Here is an 18,925-nt window from a genome sequence, read left to right as displayed (position 1 = left end):
CGGGTGGCTCACAAAAGACAAGGAAAAGGGGGGAAAGAGACAAAGACAACATATTAAAAAAAGATAGATAGATAGATAGATAGATAGATAGATAGATAGATAGATAGATAGATAGATAGATGATAGATAGATAGATAGATAGATAGATAGATAGATAGATAGATAGAGCGATAGAGAGATAGAGAGATAATGAGAGAGAGAGGTACAGAAGATAGATATAGATAGATAGATAGATAGATAGATAGATAGATAGATAGATAGATAGATAGATAGATAGATAGATGTTATACATATATGGATGGATGGATGGATGGGTGGGTGGATGGATGGATGGATGGATGGATGGATGGATGGGATATATATATGGATGATATAGATAGATGGATGAATGGATGGATGGATGGATGGATGGATGGATGGATAGATAGATAGATAGATAGATAGATAGATAGATTAGATAGATAGATAGATAGATAGATAGATAGATAGATAGATAGATAGATAGATAGATAGATAGATAGATAGATAGATAGATATGGATGGATGGATGGATGGATGGATGGATGATGGATAGAGATAGATAGATAGATAGATAGATAGATAGATAGATAGATAGATAGATAGATAGATAGATAGGTAGGTAGGTAGATAGGTAGATAGATAGGATACATATATGGATAATAGATGGATGGATGGATGATAGATATGATACCTCTATGGATAACAGCTAGCTAGCTAGATTAGAGACAGACCAACAGACAGATTGATTGGATAGATTAAAGACAGAGAGAGAGATAATGGAGATTGAAAATCTCTGTTCAAAGGGTTTTAGTGACCATTCAAAGTTACAACTGCACTGAAAAAAAAAGACAACAGTTTTTCACATGTTTGACTTTTATAGCATCCCTGTGGTCATATGACCAAAACCCAGATGTTTGGCAACTGGCATGTACCTATGACAGTTACAGTGTCTCAGGGCATATGATCTCCTTTTACCACCTTCTGACAAGCAAAGTCAATGGGGAAGCCAGATTGACTTAACAGCCATGTTACTGAATTTAACAAATCAGTGATTCACTTAACAATGGTGGCAAAAAGGTCATAAAATGGGGCAAAACTCACTTAACAACTGTCTTGCTTAGCAATGGAAATTTTGGACTCAATTGTGGTCATAAGTCGAGGACTTCCTGTGATCTTTTCACAAAGACTGCCCGGCCTTTAACCGCTCACTTTCTGCTTTAATATTCTCAAGGTAAGGCTCACATTTTTAAGGAAGCCTGATTTATGTGACACTCTTGAGGATCTGAGAGATGCTGCTAAGGGCATGACAATCACTTTATACTTCAAGGAGGTGAATTACAGGGAGAAGCTTTTAAAATAGGCTGCTCAAACGGTTTCCAGGAACAATTTAAAGTGCTATTTTTAACCTATAAAATCCTATGGGGCTTGGGGCAAAAAGACCTTTAGTTTAGGCCTGCATCCTTCAACTGGAATTGACCCATCTGATACAAACTATATAGGGAAAATAGTTGCGAGGACCTCCTTAGCCATGAATGGCAATATCTCTAGCAATTGTCCTTAGACTTATATACCACTTCACAGTGCTTTACAGCCCTCTCTAAGCAGTTTCCAGAGTCAACCTATTGCCCCCAACAATCTGGGTCCTCATTTTACCCACCTCGGAAGGATGGAAGGCTGAGTCAACGCAGAGCCTGGTGAGATTCGATCTGCCAAATTGCAGGTAGCTGGCAGTCAGCAGAAGTAGCCTGCAGTACTGCACTCTAACCACTGCACCACTGTCTTCAGATGTCTGCTCGGGTTGCCACAGTCTTTCAGGATAATGTTGATACCCACCTTTATCTCCCTTGAAACGCTGCCAGAGACCTAATTGCCCCTTAGTTTTGCAAGGCCAAACGTAGCATAGAGCCAAAGAGAACTTCTCTAAGCTTGAGCCGACCAGATGAACTAATTGCTTCCTGCAAAAGACATAAACGAGGTCCTGTTCGGTCCTCGTTTATGTCTTATTGGGAGGGGGAATCATCTCCAAGCCTTACTCCCAAGTCGCCCCTTTTTCCTTAATTGTTCTTGCCTTCTGGCAGCTCTGTGCATGTGCACACTGGGAACAGGTTCACCCTGTTCTTCTGCCTCCCTGATGTCAGGCTCCGCCGGCAGCACATAACTTCCAGGTGGCTCTGGCCCCTCTCTGCCTCATCTGAGCCTTCCCCAGACTCCAAGACTGGCCCATGTTCCTCCCGAACCTACTAATTGTCCGACTCTGCTGCCAGCTCCGTAGGATGCTGATGGACCACAACAGGTGGGCAAAAGCTGGAGCAAGGAACATGAGCTCATCCTATCATGCAGTGCTTGGGTCTCAAACTGCCAACTTTATGACAAGCCCAGCATCTTAACCACACACCCTCCAGGTTCATAATATATGATTATTCCCATTCACTTACTGGCAAAACTTTGGACGGCTTAATATTCTTTTGATTCCGGTCTTTTTGGAAGTCAGGATCAAACATGTGCATAGGCAGAAAAAAAGGTTCACCGACAAATGCGCGCTCGACAAAAGCATGCTGACGAAACTGCGGCAAGAAAACCACAAGGTCGAAATCGCGCCGACGAATGAGCGCAGAAGCATGCCGACAACAGCGTGCCGACAACAGCACGCCTTCAACAAACAAGTAATAACAACCTAATAACCCTAACCCTAATCCTAACCCTAACCCTGAACCTAACCCTAACCCTTACCGTAACTTACCCTAACCCTTACCTTAACCAAATCACGCTTTTGTGGACGCGGTTTTGTCGACGCGTTGTTGTGGGTGCGTTTATGATGTCGTGGTTTTCTCAGCGCGGTTTCGTCGGCACGCTTTTGTCGTGCGCGCATTTGTCAGGTCACGGAAAAAAAGGGCACTTATCTTGTCTGACATCTGGTAGTTTTGTCTGATTCATTAGCGAAGAAGGGGATGATCAGGTCAACCCAATCCATTTTCCATGAGTCAGACGTAAGACTCTCTGATCTTTTGAATGTTGTTTTTAATATTTTGGTTTAGCTATGATGTAGCATGGGTGGATATGCCTTTGTTCCCAGTTCAGGGGTAAATAACCAGACCCATGAGTCAGTTTTCTGAGAGTGAAAAACCACAGAATTCTTGAGAAGCGGAAGAAAGCAGAAATCCCGTGGGGCGTTCTGCTTCCTGGGAAGAAGAATGAGAAACACAGAGAATGCTGCCTCAATCCAGCTGATTGCACAAATGCATTTGCTTCTGGTTTGTCGGTACATTTGTGTATATTTGTGTAGGACAGATCTGGAGCTTGGAAAAAGAAAAAAAAAACCAGCCAGCAGAGAGTATATTGGCAAATAAGACATGTCCCTGGAGGCAAAAGGCAATGAGATAAAATAACCAGATCTGCTGACATTTTCTGTTTCCGTGAACTAAAAGCACTTGCTAACATAACTCAAGAGGAAACCCCCTTTTTTTTTCAAATTCCTGGAAACCACATCAGTGTAATTACCCATTTAATCCAATATCTTCCAGTCCTGCCACTGAGAGCAGATTTCCCCAAGATCTTGAATCATCCTCCTCTTGTAACGACCCTGTAATCCCTTGCCAGGGTGGAATCTGAATGGCGCGGAGTGTTTACTGGCCAGATGCCCTCCTTGTCACCAATGTGGAGTCTTTTTCAGCAGATGTATTCCCAGTGTCCCCAGAGAGAGAAATAACTGCCTCTACCTAGGATCGAACTCACAGCCTCCTGATTGTGAGGCGAGAGCTCCACCTCTAGGCACACCGCACCACGCTTCCCCCAGATCTTGAACAGAGGGGTTTATTCGTTGTTGGTTTCATTGATTGATTGATTTCTGTCTGTCACTGTCCTGCACGCAATGTTCCTTCCTCTCATTTTCCCCCTACCTGGCTCAGGCGCCAAGAATGACACTGGAGTCACTTCATTCTTGTTTGCTTGCAAGACAGAATCTTGCCTGACTAAAGAATCTTGCCTGTGAACTGCTTGGGAGGAGACATCTTTGCTCTCTTTTTGCTTCCCAGACAAACTTAAGCATAGCCGCTTCTTTGCCCTCTGGGAAACTGCCCCTCCCTTCTGGGACTCCAGACTACATTCCACCACACTACCTCATATCTCTGTGAACTGCATTGGGCTTAGACTGGGCAACTCACCCAAAGCAATCCAGGAAACTTCCATGATTTGAATGAACTTCTCCATCCCAGCAACGGATGATTGAAATAAGAGTTTTGCAAGATTATGCTTGCAGCGTGCCTATATTTACTTTCTAAAAATTGTGGGCAACTGTGTGACTTAGGGGGTAGGGGTTGGGTAGATGCTCATTTAGGTGTGAAATTTTGGTACTTTAATGATGCTGTCTGTGATTAAAATGTTTATAGAATGAACTTTGCAAACTAGAAGATTCAAGGCTAAGTGACGGTGCTTAATAAGTGAATTGTGTCCCATTTTATGACCACACGGGGATGCTATACTGGGTGTGAGTACAAGGACTGGTTGTAGATCTCATTATTCAGTTCCACTAACTCTGAATGGTCACAAAATGAATGGGTGTAAATCAAGAACTACCTGTATCACAAATGGTTTATGTTTGATTGGTACCATACATGAAAGTTAAACGAATTTCCTAAAGCATAAGAATGAATGTAACAAATTTATCCACCATTCCAGCATAACGTGAACATTTAACCTGTCTATTTTTGATAATGATCGGAGGGGAAAGTAACATCTTGGTCTAATTCCAAAGAGATGCAATGAATTTATATTTAGCTTAGCAGCCATATGTTGGAATGTCTTGACTTTAAGATAGCAATAGCAATAACATTTAGACCAGTGGTGAAATTCAAATCTTTTTACTACCAGTTCTGTGGGCGTGGCTTGGTGGGTGTGGCTTGATTGGCATGGCTTGGTGGGCGTGGCAGGGAAAGGGTACTGCAAAACCTCCATTCCCACCCCATTCTGGGGCCAGCCAATTCTCCGAACTACTCAAAATTCCCGCTGTCGGTTCTCCAAACCATTCAAAATTCCCGCTGTCGGTTCTCCGAACTACTCAAAATTCCCGCTGTCGGTTCTCCAAACTACTCAAAATTCCCGCTGTCAGTTCTCTGAACTAGTCAAAATTCCCACTGTCGGTTCTCCGAACTACTCAAAATTCCCGCTGTCGGTTCTCCAGAACCTGTCAGAACCTGCTGGATTTCACCCCTGATTTAGACTTATATACCAGTTTGTAGTGCTTTGCAGCATTCTCTGGGTGGTTTACAATGTCAACATATTAACCCCCAACAATCTGGGTGCTCATTTTACTGACCTCGGAAGGATAGAAGGCTGAGTCCATCCTGAGTCAGTCAGGATCAAACTCCAGGCTGTGGGCAGAGTTACCCTGCAATACTGCCCCACTGCACCATGGCAGGATTGATCAACGTCAACTTTAAATTATACCGCCACACCCCCAAATGAAGAAGAGTCTGGAAGTTGTGTGCAGCTGTCAATTCATTGGTGTCATACGATCTTATTCAACAGTCCCAGTTAGCAACTGAATGTTCTGAACTATCTTTAAAAGCTTCTCAACGTGTCATATATGGTGGCACTTCACTTCAGAAGTTATTACATGTCTCATGACAGGAGATGGACCTGTAAGCTTCAAGGGGGCTGCCAAAGCATCTTCTTTGTACCCCCCAGAGCCCTCGAGAGTAACATGAGGCAGAAATGTATATATTTCTTTTTATTCTGGAAGGATTGCAGGACAAAGTATGTTTCTTAACCTTCTACGCAGTGGTGGGATTCACTTAGGTGTACCACCAGTTCGCAACTGTGAGGGTGCGCATGCATGTGCTTTCCATGCATGGCTGCAGCCTTCCGTGCATGCATTTTGCTTGTGTGCATGGCCTGCATGCATGCACGTGGCATTGAAAACGAGGCTACTGTGTTTTCCCGAAAATAAGACAGGGTCTTATTTTCTTTTGAGCCACAAAATACAGCTTGGGCCTTATTATCAGGGGAGGGTTTGTTGCTTTGGGATTGCCGGGCAGCTGCTCTCTTGCGAGCGGGCTCCCAAAGAGCCTGGCACAGCCTCAGGGGTCAACGGCTGTGTTCTCCTGTCGCAGCAGTGCAACACAGCAGCCATGAGGTTACTACGTTCATGAGCAGCCGCCTGGCAAACTCCATTTCCAGCTGGGCACAGCGCCATTCACTGACCTAGAGATATTTCAAAGGCGCTAAGCTGCGTGATCGCCTGTTCCCTGTCCCCTGCGGCTTGGCTCCTGACTGGCGCTGTGCCTGGCCAAAGAGGGGGGGGGTTCCAAGGGGCTTATTTTCAGGGAAGGGCTTATAGTTTTGCCCACCTGAAAAACATGGCATGGCCTTATTTTCAGGACATGTCATATTTTTGGGGAAACATGGTACATGGGATATTTTGGTAGCGCCCACAGTTCGGCGCTACCATTTCAGCTGAACCAGTCTAAACCGGCTGAATACCACCTCTGCTTCTATGTTGCATTCTATAACATTTGGGATTCACTTCTCCAAACTATTCCTATCTACTCTCCAAATAAAAACAATTGTATTCTCCAGAGAACCCGAAGGCAGGACAAGAAGCAAAGGATGAAAACTAATTGAGTAGGGAACCAACCTAGAACTGAGGAGAAATTTCCTGGCAGTTTAATTAATCAGGAAAAGAGCTTGCCTTTAGCAATTATGGGGGCTCCATCACTGGACGTTGTGTTGAATGGTATAGGATAGAGGTGTAGCACTCCTCTGTGGGCCAGTGGGGGGTGGGGGAGATGGGACAGATACTTCCTGCAGCACCCTGCCAGCCAAAACAGTGTGTGAGGGGCCATGTGCGGCCCCCTCTGCCCCATTTTCGGCATGAAGAGCCTCCTGCATCACTTTACCAGCCCAAATGGATTACGAGGCCCGTGCACGCCCCCCCTCCACCTCATTTTGGGTCTCCATGGCCTCCTGCAGCACTCTGCCAGCCCAAAATGCTGCAGGAGGCCATGGAGGCTGAAAACAGGCCAGGCAGGGGGCCACATGGGGCTGGCAGAGGCCAGTCCTTTGATATTTTCAGGTCAGCCCTGTGGACCATAATTTAAGCACCCCACGGGCAGGACCTGTGGACCTTCGAGTTTGACACCCCTGGTATAGGGTCTCCTTCTTGAACAGGGAGTTGGACTAGAAGACCACCAAGGACCCTTCCAACTTCGTTACTCTGTTAACCGAACTGAGTGTGTCATGTGGGTTTTTGAGGCAGATATGCGTAAGTCTCAAGGACTCACTTGATCCCCCTTAATCTCACTCCTCCAAACAGCAAGACTCATCTACTCAATTGACCAGTCTCTTCGTCTTGACCGACTTAACATTCATTACCTCTTTCCCTATGCTTTTCTTCTCTGGATAGAAGAAACTCAGAGACTGAGGCTCTTAAGAACCTTCAGAGGAACACTTGTCTACTGTAGGTGACATAGAAATGTGCTTCCTAAAATTCAAAGCTTGTGCGTGGGGTGTGCGTGTGTGTTGTTTTTGTTGGCAATATTAAAGGAAAGCCATTGGAATGTCTGCGAGGTTTTGCAAGGCTGTGCATTCTCCTCTGACTTCAGAAGAATGTAGGGTGTTGTAAACACCGTTCAGAAGAGAGCATTGAAGGCTTGCCAAGTGCTGTGTGAGAAAGGTTTAGTAATCCATGTTCTTCTCAAAATGCAATCTCCCTCCCTTGGGGTTCTTCTTACACACATCTGGTTTCCTGGAAACCACAAATGAATAGAAGCCCTTGGAATCTTTTTTTTCTGTTTTGTTTTGTTAGAGGGAATTTTCAAAGATGGAATTAGAAAACTATACTTCGTATCAGTCTCTTCCTCTTCCTTTACTAAAAATCTTTACGGGAATATCAGAGTTTGTTGCAAAAATCCAATCCAGAAAACACACATAGATAACTGATTCAGCAGGATCCATTAACTTCTTTATACACATAAATAAATGTACAATGCCAACAGCAGATTCTTCCAATGTGGTAGAGAGGAGAGATTGATTTCCAGTTTCAATTCAGAGAGCAAACTAGATTAGTTCTCTTGCACAAACTCAGAGCTACATAGGTAAGCCACGCCCAGGCTCTGAGCCATCTAGCATGGCTCTCAGTCACCAAATAGTTCCCATGGGCTGACCCAGTTGCCATGCCTATACATTGGCTGGCCTTTTTACCATGTCCTATTCCAGCCAGTCCCCAATGGTTGACCTGTTGCTATGTCCTATTCCAGTTCATGAATATTCTGACGTGGAAGCTCTGCTGATTTCCTATATCCAGGTGGCATTCTACTCCATGATGCTAATTGGGAACTTCATTTTAATTGAGCCAAATGTTTTAAATTGAAACAAATCTCAACAAATCATCCCACTAATCTCAAGACTCAATTATCCTTTCTTAGATCATTGGCCAAAATACAAGAGGTTCGCCATAAAACATTTTGCCAAGGAAAGATGATTTTAGATAGAAATAGTTGGTCTTCAGTTGCTAAGTTGTGCCTGACTCTTTGCGACCCCATGGACCACAGCACATCATCATACCCAGTTTCACAGAGTTTGCCCAAATTTATGTTCATTGCATTGATGACCCTTTCTAACCATCTCATCCTTTGCCATCCCCTTCTTCTTTTGCCTTCCCTCTTTCCCAACATCACGGTAATCTCCAAGGAATTCTCTCTTCTCATTTGGTGGCCAAAGTATTTGAGCTTCAACTTCGGGATCTGTCCTTCCAAAGGACAGCCAGGGTTGATTTCCTTTGGGATCGACTGATTTTATCTCTTTGCAGTCCAAGGGACTTGCAAGAGTCTTCTCCAGCAAAAGAGAAATGGAAAGTGTGGCATACTCCCAGCAGGATGACCCATCCCAAAAGCCATGTACTGTAAGAGAAGCGCAGAGGGGCAGAGTTAAGCATATCACCAGCTTAGAGTTGTGGCATTCCCACTAGTACTCCAAGTCCGAACTTCCTGGATTCCATTGACTCTTTATCAATCCTGAAGTGAACCTGTCTGGGGCCATCTTTGAGCCTTCAGGACTGCCACTAGATAGGAAGGGGAGGGAAATAGTTAGCTGGGGTGTTGTAGTCAAAATAATAAGTTTTCCTGTGGGAACCAAGGTCATTCCAACAGGTGTCTGGGAGAGGAGGAGCAAAATAATCAAGCAATTGCATAGCATCTTGATTGACTTGGGGAAGGAGGGAAACTTTCTTTTTTAATCAGGTGAAAACTGCAGGAACTTTCAGAGTCGGTTTTCACCAGTTGTACCAATATGATGTATCCAATGAAATTGTTCTTTTGAGAAATCTACTTGCCTCAGAGTTCTGCTTTCTATAGGTGTATTTCTTGGAACGCTGGCACCCTTATTTGTCACCAATTTGGTATTGAATATCAGTTGACCATATTCTTGCATATAGGGTGTAATAAATAGCACTAGCAATAGCACTTAGACTTATACACCACTTTGCAGTGCTTTACAGCCCTCTGTAAGCAATAGCATTAGGACTTATATACCACTTTACAGTGCTTTATAGTCCTAAGTCTAAGCGGTTTACAGAGTCAGCCTCTTGCCCCCAACAATCTGAGTCCTCATTTTACCCACCTTGGAAGGATGAGTCAACCTTGAGCCAGGTGAGATTCAAACTGCCCAATTGCAGGCAGCTGACAGGCAGCAGTACTGTACTCTAACCACTGCGCCACCGTGGCTCAAATCTTCTGTGCTGTAACCTAACCAATGGCCCAGATTGCTTGCACCTGAGAAGCCCCTCTTTCTTAACAAAAACATTTCTAACCGATAGACAAATGCCTCCAAAGGTATGTTGGGGGAATGCTAACAATGTGTTTCCTAGGATGTGGGGGAGCGGTGTGAAGGGATTATTATTACATCAAAACCTGTAATGCTTCAAACGGCAAGATATGATCTGTCTTCTTTGTTGATCCATGTGCTAATTAATCAAGGAGAAAATTACCGCATAGCTGAGGATGTTCCCTGATGTCTTAACTAGCAGAAGGAAGGAGATAAAAAGTTGTGCTCAGTTTGGCTTGTGAGCCATAGTGGAGAGAAGAAAGAGAGTGAGAACAGCGCTCTGTGGAAGTGCCCTGTTCCTTGTGATTGTGTTAGAGTGGATTACCAAATTTGATGGAGACTAGTAATTACTAGTAACCAACCAATGAGGGTGGGACACGGTGCCTCAGTGGCTAAGATCAGGGGTGGGTTTCAATAGCAATAGCAATAGCAGTAGACTTATATACCGCTTCATAGGCCTTTCAGGCCTCTCTAAGCGGTTTACAGAGAGTCAGCATATTGCCCCCAACAATCTGGGTCCTCATTTTACCCACCTCGGAAGGATGGAAGGCTGAGTCAACCCTGAGCCGGTGAGATTTGAACCGCTGACCTGCTGATCTAGCAGTAGCCTGCAGTGCTGCATTTAACCACTGCGCCACCTTGGTCCCCGCGATCCGGTTGGTCGCCGAACCCGGAAGTAAGTAACTTCCGGGAATGGCGAAGCCCCCCCCCCGTGCCCGCACGCTCGTGTGCGCCCGCGCCCGCTCCTTACCCGGTTTTGCCGAATTCTGCGCTTCCATGCATGCGCAGGACGCATACAGCGCCTGCGCGATCCTCCAGGAGCAGCTGGAGCATCGCACAGACGCTAGTACGCATGCACGCGCATGCGCGAGGACGCCGCCGGCCTCGTTCCAACCGAACCGGTTGGAACGGGGCGAGAAACCCACCCCTGGCTAAGATGCTGAGCTTGTCAATCAGAAAGTTCGGCGGTTCGAATCCCTGGCGCCGCGTAACGGAGTGAGCTCCCAATACTTGTCCCAGCTTCTGCCAACCTAGCAGTTCGAAAGTATGTAAAAAATACAAGTAGAAAAATGGGAACCACCTTTGGTGGGAAGGTAACAGCATTCTGTGTGCCTTCGGAATTGAGTCATGCTGGCCACATGACCATGGAGAGGTCTTTGGACAACTCTGGCTCTTTGGCTTTAAAACGGAGATGAGCACCGCCCCCTAGAGTTAGGAATGACTTGCACATATGTGCAAGGGGAACCCTTACTTTAACCCAATGGAGATCCCTACTTCCATCTTTCTGAGCCACGGTGGTGCAGTGGTTAGAGTGCAGTACTGCAAGCTACTTCTGCTGACTGCCAACTGCCTGCAATTTGTTAGTTCAAATCTCACCAAGATCAAGGTTGACTCAGCCTTCCATCCTTCCGAGTTGGGTAAAATGAGGACCCAGATTGTTGTGGGGGGTGATATGTTGACTCTCTAAATCCCTTACAGAGAGCTGTAAAACACTGTAAAGCAGTATATACAATAAGTCTAACTGCTAAGTGTTACTATAGTATTGCTTTATTATTGACTATTTTAACTTGCTTCATTCTGCAGTGTCCAACGGCTACCAAGGCAACATTTGGAGTGCACATTAAAGTCGTAGGAGACTGGACAGGTATGTCAACAGCCCAGCTGTACACTATCTCTTGTAATGAATAAGGTAAAGGTAAAGGTTCCCCTCGCACATATTTGCTAGCCATTTCCAACTGTAGGGGGCCAGAACAGCCAGCCCTGTCCAAAGACATCCCCAGGGTCATGTGGCCGGCATGAGTAAACACCGAAGGTGCATGGAACACTGTTCCCTTCCCACCAAAGGTGGTCCCTATTTTTTTACTTGCATTTTTACGTGCTTTCGAACTGTTAGGCTGGCAGAAGCTGGGACAAGGAACAGGAGCTCACTCCATTACGCAGCGCTTGGGATTCGAACCCCCAAACTGCCAACTTTTCTGCTCAACAAGCTTAGCCACTGAGCCACCACATCTCTGTCTTGTAATGAATACCTTGATACAAAATCCGAACCATTTGTGTGTCATTGCAGAGTATAACCCCTGTTTCCCATCTCGGTCTCCCAACAATTTTATTGTGGTATGAATTGATTGAAGTATGCTCATAAACACCCTGCTCTTCCAAAACTGGATAACAGGTCTTGTTAATCATAAATACAGGCAGGGGCTTGACTTACAATGTTCATTTAGTGAACATTCAAAGTTACGACACTGAATAACCTATAGCCGTTTTCCATAGTTATGACCTTTGCAGCATCCCCGTGATCGTGTGATCAGAATTCAGATGCTTGGCCACTGGTTCGTACTTATGACCTTTGCTGTGTCCCCTTTTGCAACCTTCTCACAAGCCAAGTCAAAGGAGAAGCCAGATTCACTTAACAACCAGGTTGCTAACTTATCAACTCTAGTGATTCACTTAACAACTGTGGCAGGAAAAGTCACAAAATGGGGCAAAACTCACTTAACAAATGTCTCACATAGCAACATAAACTTTGGATTCAATTGTGGTGATGGGCCGAGCACTACCTGTAAGGTGGCTTGATTTGTGTCTGTTTGAGTGTGTGTGTGTAAGAGAAAGTCAGATGCAAGCAACCAGAGCCACTCATGAATAGCTAAAGTTAGATATTTTAGACATTCTTGTAATGTAAGTGGTAGACAACTTTATTGTCTACCACTTATATTATAAGAATGTCACCAGACTGCTTGCCTTTCCCTTGGAACAGCCTGGTAAAGCTTCATGGATCTTTGGGGGGTGGGGTTCATATGTTGCTTGTGATTAGAAATGACTCCAAGCTAGGTGCTCACTTGACTCCTCCTTCCAGCCTCACTGACAGTTTCTTTGTTTTATAATGTTGTAAAATGTATTGGCTGCCTATGTTACTTCAAGGTAAATTCTCAGCAGCTTATAATCCTAACCCAGAGATATTTTGTGTGCTATGCCTTTATTTCCTTTCCATTGCATCTGGGAATTGTCACAGAAAATGTGTCCTTGCTAGGTAAGGAGATTCTTGTACCAGCTGTTTGATTGCCTTCTCAATTACTTAACATCTTATATCATTATTGTGATTGTCACATTACCTTTCATTTTACCATATGCTTCTCCTCCTGGGTGGTGGGTAATACCCTTTTGGCTCACATAGTCCTCTGGAATTCTATGGTTCTCTTTTAATTTTTGTTGCATCAAGTAGGTTGGCTAGAAAGGCAATTGAATAAATGAAAATGGCTTAACATTCGGATCAACAATGTAAGGGGGGAAAACCCTAGAGTTATAAAAATAAAGGGCAGATAGAGTTAATTTATTTGAGGAAGGGAGAGTTCAGTTCATGGAGGGTGTTTCCCCCCCCCTTTTAGTGCTGTAATTATTTACTGTGTGATATATCTCATGAAGATGTGTCATTTGCATGGTAACGCAAATACGAAAATGATCCCATTGGCATATACATATACGTGATTTGTGTACACAAACATAACCAGTAATAGTTTTTATTAACAGATTTTATAACTATAATACATTCAGAGGGGAAAAAAAATAGAAAGTAAGTGTGAAAAAGGAAAGAGAAAAGAAGAGACGAAGAAGAAGCAAGTCAGCAAATAAGCAAAAAAATCCAGATCCAGCCTACGGGGTGCTTAGATCTAGCCCATGGGGCCAGAGGTGGGTTCCTACCAATTCGCACCTATTCGGTAGAACCGGTTCGTCAAATCTACCGAACCGGTTAGAAGAGGTTCCACCAGTGGACCCGGAAAGCAGGCCACACCTACAGAAGAGATTCCAAAATTTTTTGAAACCCACCACTGGTCCTTGGATATGATTATTCTACACTATCATGCTCATATTTATAAAACTCAGTGCCTCTGTGAAAGGTAAGGATGACTACTGCGTTTGTGGTGCAATCAGAACATTGTGTGTGTTGAAGTTGTTTTAACGCAAACCAAAGATGCCTTTTAAAAAAACAAGTTTACATCATATTCTTATGCATGCCAGTGCTGTGTGTGAGGTAATTTAAGGTGGTTCTGACAAGTGTCGTCGGCATCTTCATATCCGGTCACATGGGTGGCAAGCCACTCCCATCTGGTCACATGGGCAGCAAGCCACTCCCACAAAGGAGGCCACCCCCATAGAGTAGGTTCGAACAATTTTTGAAACCCACCACTGCATGGGGCCACCCTGGAAAAAGTGAAGGACTGGAGGGTGATGCCTCTGCCAGAGTAAACAGACTTTAGGAGGGCTACGGGTAGAGGGTTGCAGGAGTCCGTCGCAACCGAAAATGGAGTTCGGGAGCCTGTTTTCTTTGGTATTTGTTTCCAGATGTTAAGTAAACTGTATACCAAGTTTGGTTGAAATTGCTCAAGGCGTTCCATAGTTATGCTGGAATATACACACATGGACAGCCATTTATATATATAGATTTTATTCTCTTTAAGATCATAATATAAATTTCAACCTATTCTACCACATATTTTCATGAATCCATCTGAAAACCCTAACCCTATAACCAATATTCTTAGCCTACATTATCATACAGATAACCTGTTCTTCTTCCATTTTATATTTCAACAAAAGTTTACCATTTAGCAATAGCCTTTTCATCATTGGTGCACAATTGCACCTTAATTTCTGTTTTACTTTCTTTTGTATCATCGTTTTATCCATTTTAATTCTTTCTGTAAGGAAAAAACACTTGACAACTATATCCTTCTGCCATGTATTCATTTTAAATTTTCTGTAAGAAAAAATGATCGACAACTATATCCTTTTGCTGTTAGTTGCTCTCTTGATTTGATTTAATTTAATTTTAAAAATAACATAGCATAGCAGTTAGACTTATATACCGCTTCATAGGGCTTTCAGCCCTCTCTAAGCAGTTTACAGAGTCAACATATTGCCCCCACAGTCTGGGTCCTCATTTCACCCACCTCGGAAGGATGGAAGGCTGAGTCAACCTTGAGCCAGTGAGATTAGAACCACTGAACTGCAGATAACAGTCAGCTGAAGTGGCCTGCAGTACTGCACCCTAACCACTGAGCCACTTTGGCTCTTAAAGGATGTTTTTTCCCCAATCTTAGTTTAACACTTAAAGGTTACACCAGGTTGGCTCTCCAATCTGAATTCTGGATAGGAACTTTTGAGGGGAGCTATGACCCAAGAATATGTTGATGCTTTCTTTGATGCAGGAATAAGAAAAACGGAGTCATATCATCCTAACCATTTTGGTAAATGAGAGCAGCATACGGCTATCCTTAATTCCTTTTCTTTTCTAATTATACTCTAGACGTTCATTAGAATGTATGTAGAAGGCATTCTTGGCAGGAATACAGTTTGCCTTAATAAAAAAAAGTATCCATTCCAGAAACAATCCTAAATAATTAAGGTGGAAAGATAGAAGACCTGCTGAAGTACTTAGGGAGTTAATATCAGATACAAGCTTATAACCTAATGTTGTCCGGTTATTTATTTATAGAGGGAAAATGTCCGGACCACACGTAATTTCTAATGTTGGATTTCCCCCCTTATCATATGGAGCCCCCTTGTGGAGTACTGTGAAGCCATTACCATGGCAACTCCACTGTGCTGTACAGTAGAAGCCATTTTAAGGCAGTACAGTAGAAGCCATTTGAAGGGACAACAGGCTGTATCGTAGCAGAACACAGACCCCTCACAGTATTTGTTTCCAGAAAGTTCGTCATCTGTGTACCAAGTTTGGTTGAAATTGCTTGTTAATATCAAATATAAGGAATATCTTCCTGACCAGTGCACGACCTGTCATTATTTGAAAAGTATTGCCAAAAAGCAAAGCAATGCAAGAATTACACAATGAGATGTGTGATGTGTTTTTCAAGAATCTTTGCATGGATTTGTACGCAGAACCCACAGGGGAGCTCAAAATAGGTAATGGGTGTCTTGTGGGCTAGTATGCCTTAGTAGCTTAAATTATGATGGCCACCATGATTGCCAAGGGGCTCATCAACCCCTGGATTGGCCTCTGCTGGATAAATGTATTGATTTATTTGTTAGATTTATCAAGTTCAGCCGAGAAAGCACACAATTGCTCTGTAGATCTCTGTGGCCTACTACATTTTAGCAATAAGAAGAAGGATCTCCCAGTAGAGCAATATATCATCCTGAGTACCCCAAGGGATGTGATTAAATAGATGAAGTGTTGGAGAATGTAATCACTAGCGACCACCATTGGATAGCTGTGATTCAGATTTTTAGGGAAGGAGATAGAGGGAGAGATTAAACTTGTGACTTCTGAGCAGAGACAGTGACAATGATTGCCCACTGTCTAATTTAAATCGCAGGTAGTCCTTGATTTAGGAACACAAATTGAGGCCCAAATTTGTGTGGCTAAGCGAGACAGTTGTTATGTGAGTTTTGCGTCATTTTACGACCTTTCTTGCCACAGTTGTTAAGTGAACAACTTAATTTAAAAGGCTCAGTGGCTAAGAGGCTGAGCTTGTCAATCAGAAAGGTCGGCAGCTTGATGGTTTGAATCCCTAGCAAGCTCCCGTTACTTGTCCCAGCTTTTGCCAACCTAGCAGTTCAAAAGCACATAAAAATGCAAGTAGAAAAACAGGAACCACCTTTGGTGGGAAGGGAACAGAGGTGGGTTCCTACCAGTTCGCACCTATTCGGTAGAACCGGTTCGTCAAATCTACCGAACCAGTTAGAAGAGGTTCCACCAGTGGACCCGGAAAGCAGGCCACACCTACAGAAGAGGTTCCAAAATTTTTTGAAACCCGCCACTGGTCCTTGGATATGATTATTCTACACTATCATGCTCATATTTGTAAAACTCAGTGCCTCTGTGAAAGGTAAGGATGACTACTGCGTTTGTGGTGCAATCAGAACATTGCGTGTGTTGAAGTTGTTTTAACGCAAACCAAAGATGCCTTTTAAAAAACAAGTTTACATCATATTCTTATGCATGTCAGTGCTGTGTGTGAGGTAATTTAAGGTGGTTCTGACAAGTGTCGTCGGCATCTTCATATCTGGTCACATGGGGGGCAAGCCACTCCCCTCCGGTCACATGGGTGGCAAGCCACTCCCACAAAGGAGGCCACACCCACAGAGTAGGTTTGAACAATTTTTGAAACCCACCACTGGAAGGTAACAGCATTCCATGCACCTTTGGCATTTAGTCATGCCAGCCACATGACCACAGAGACGTCTTCGAACAGTGTTGGCTCTTCGGCTTTGAAACAGAGATGAGCACCGCCCCCTAGAGTCAGGAACGACTAGCACATATGTGTGAGGGGAACCTTTACCTTTAATCCAGAGGTGTTAAACTCAAGACCTGTGGCCCGGATCCAGACCACAGAGTGCTTGGATCTGGCTCAAGGGGCAGCTCTGGAAACAGCGAAGGACCGTCCCGCAGTGCCTCTGCCAATGAAAACTGAGCTTGGGAGGGCTGCGTGCGGCCCTCTCGAGCGCCATTTTTGCTGGCAAAGGGTTGCAGGAGGCTGTCACAGTCGAAAACGAGCTTGGGAGCCTGTTTTCGCTGGCAGAGTGCTCAGGCCACCACAGGTGCCCCCGAAAGTAGTGATATCAAGCTGGCCACACCCCCATGCCCCCCCCATGTCAAACACAGCCCTGATGCAGCCCTCAATGAAATCGAGTTTGACATCCTTGATCTATTATGGAAACTTCTGAAGCATGACCAAGGAAGCCTCTCACAATTCCTAGATTTCGTTGTTGCAGGGAGAAAAATAAAATAGTTTGTGTGTGTGTGTGGTGGTGGGTGGGAGCAGCAGTCACTTAAACAAAACTGTCATCTTTGACTGACAATGAAACAAGGGAATTGCTGTCAAATCATAGACATAGTTCAGCTTCCTGTACAGTAGCGGAATAAAAATCAGAGCATCTGTGACAGATGGCAGACTAGCCTCTGAAAGCTGAAAGGGGCCATTTAGGCTATCTTATCCCAATCCCTATTTGGCACAAAAATGCAGATTACAGCAGCCCTGACAGATGGCTGCCTCATCTCTACTTGAGCATAATCAATGAATGAGAACCTACCACCTCTCTTAGTAATTGCATCTTCTATTGATCCAAAATGCTCCTTGCTTCTTAGACACTTCTTTCATATTGTTGAATCGGAATCTGTGTCTCCTTGATTCCATGCATGGTGGAATGATGAAGAAGAGCTCTTGACCAAAAATGTCTGGCTTCCTTTATCAGTTTATTCTGAAACCCAATTCAACATGCTAAATCTCATCTTTAAATGGTTAAATGGCTTGGAACCATTTAAAGTTAATGGAATTTCTTTATCTCCTATAGCTAGATAGTGGATAGGGCCTTTTCTGTGGTGGCTTCAAAGTTAAAAGGAATGCCTTGTTATTTAGGATTTTGAGGTCCTATCCTTACCAGCTTTAGGGAACCCATAAAAAATCATTCATTCCAATTCATTCATTCATTCATTCATTCATTCATTCCAATTCATTCATTCATTCATTCATTCATTCATTCATTCATTCATTCATTCATGCATTCATTCCAATTCATTCATTCATTCATTCCAATTCATTCATTCAATCAATCCAATTCATTCATTCATTCATTCATTCATTCATTCATTCATTCATTCATTCAATCATTCTAGTTTCCCTGAATGAGTGCTAGTTCTGTCTAGGATACCCTGCAGAACTGGGAGTTTATAAACTAGAGGTCCTATAAATATTTCTTTTTCCTGTTCTCTTCTCCATCAGCTTGTATACTTTCTTTTCCCTTTGTGTCTGATTGGACGGAACATCTTCCTGTTTTAGATATATTGCTAATAATCTGGCCATCCTGAAATCCAGAGAAACCCAGATTGTGTTTTGTTTTGAATTCAAAATAAACCATTAAAAATGCACATGAATGCAAACCAAGATATGCATACCAAGTAGGAGTCCCCATCTGAATGGCTTTCAATTAAAATAAATAAATAAATAGCAAGGATCTCAGTTTGAGACCCTTTAAAGCTTAACTCCCAGAGAAGATACTCCTGTGTTTCCCGCAATTATTTCTGTCAGTCAGAACTGAATGGGAATAAGAAACATGAGCTTCAAAGAGA

General features: G+C 43.6%; 1 protein-coding gene across 1 annotated transcript in view; it reads left to right on the top strand.

Moving 5' to 3' along the window:
- NOX4 (NADPH oxidase 4) overlaps positions 1–18,925 on the top strand; it is a 176,749-nt gene that overhangs the window by 54,918 nt on the left and 102,906 nt on the right. Inside the window, 1 exon segment of the mRNA XM_032220101.1 lies at positions 11,422–11,482. Coding sequence (XP_032075992.1) covers positions 11,422–11,482 — 61 coding nt within the window.

The sequence above is a fragment of the Thamnophis elegans genome, chromosome 6 (assembly GCF_009769535.1).
Source record: "Thamnophis elegans isolate rThaEle1 chromosome 6, rThaEle1.pri, whole genome shotgun sequence".
NCBI lineage: Eukaryota > Metazoa > Chordata > Lepidosauria > Squamata > Colubridae > Thamnophis > Thamnophis elegans.
This window is presented reverse-complemented; position numbering and strand designations above follow the sequence as displayed.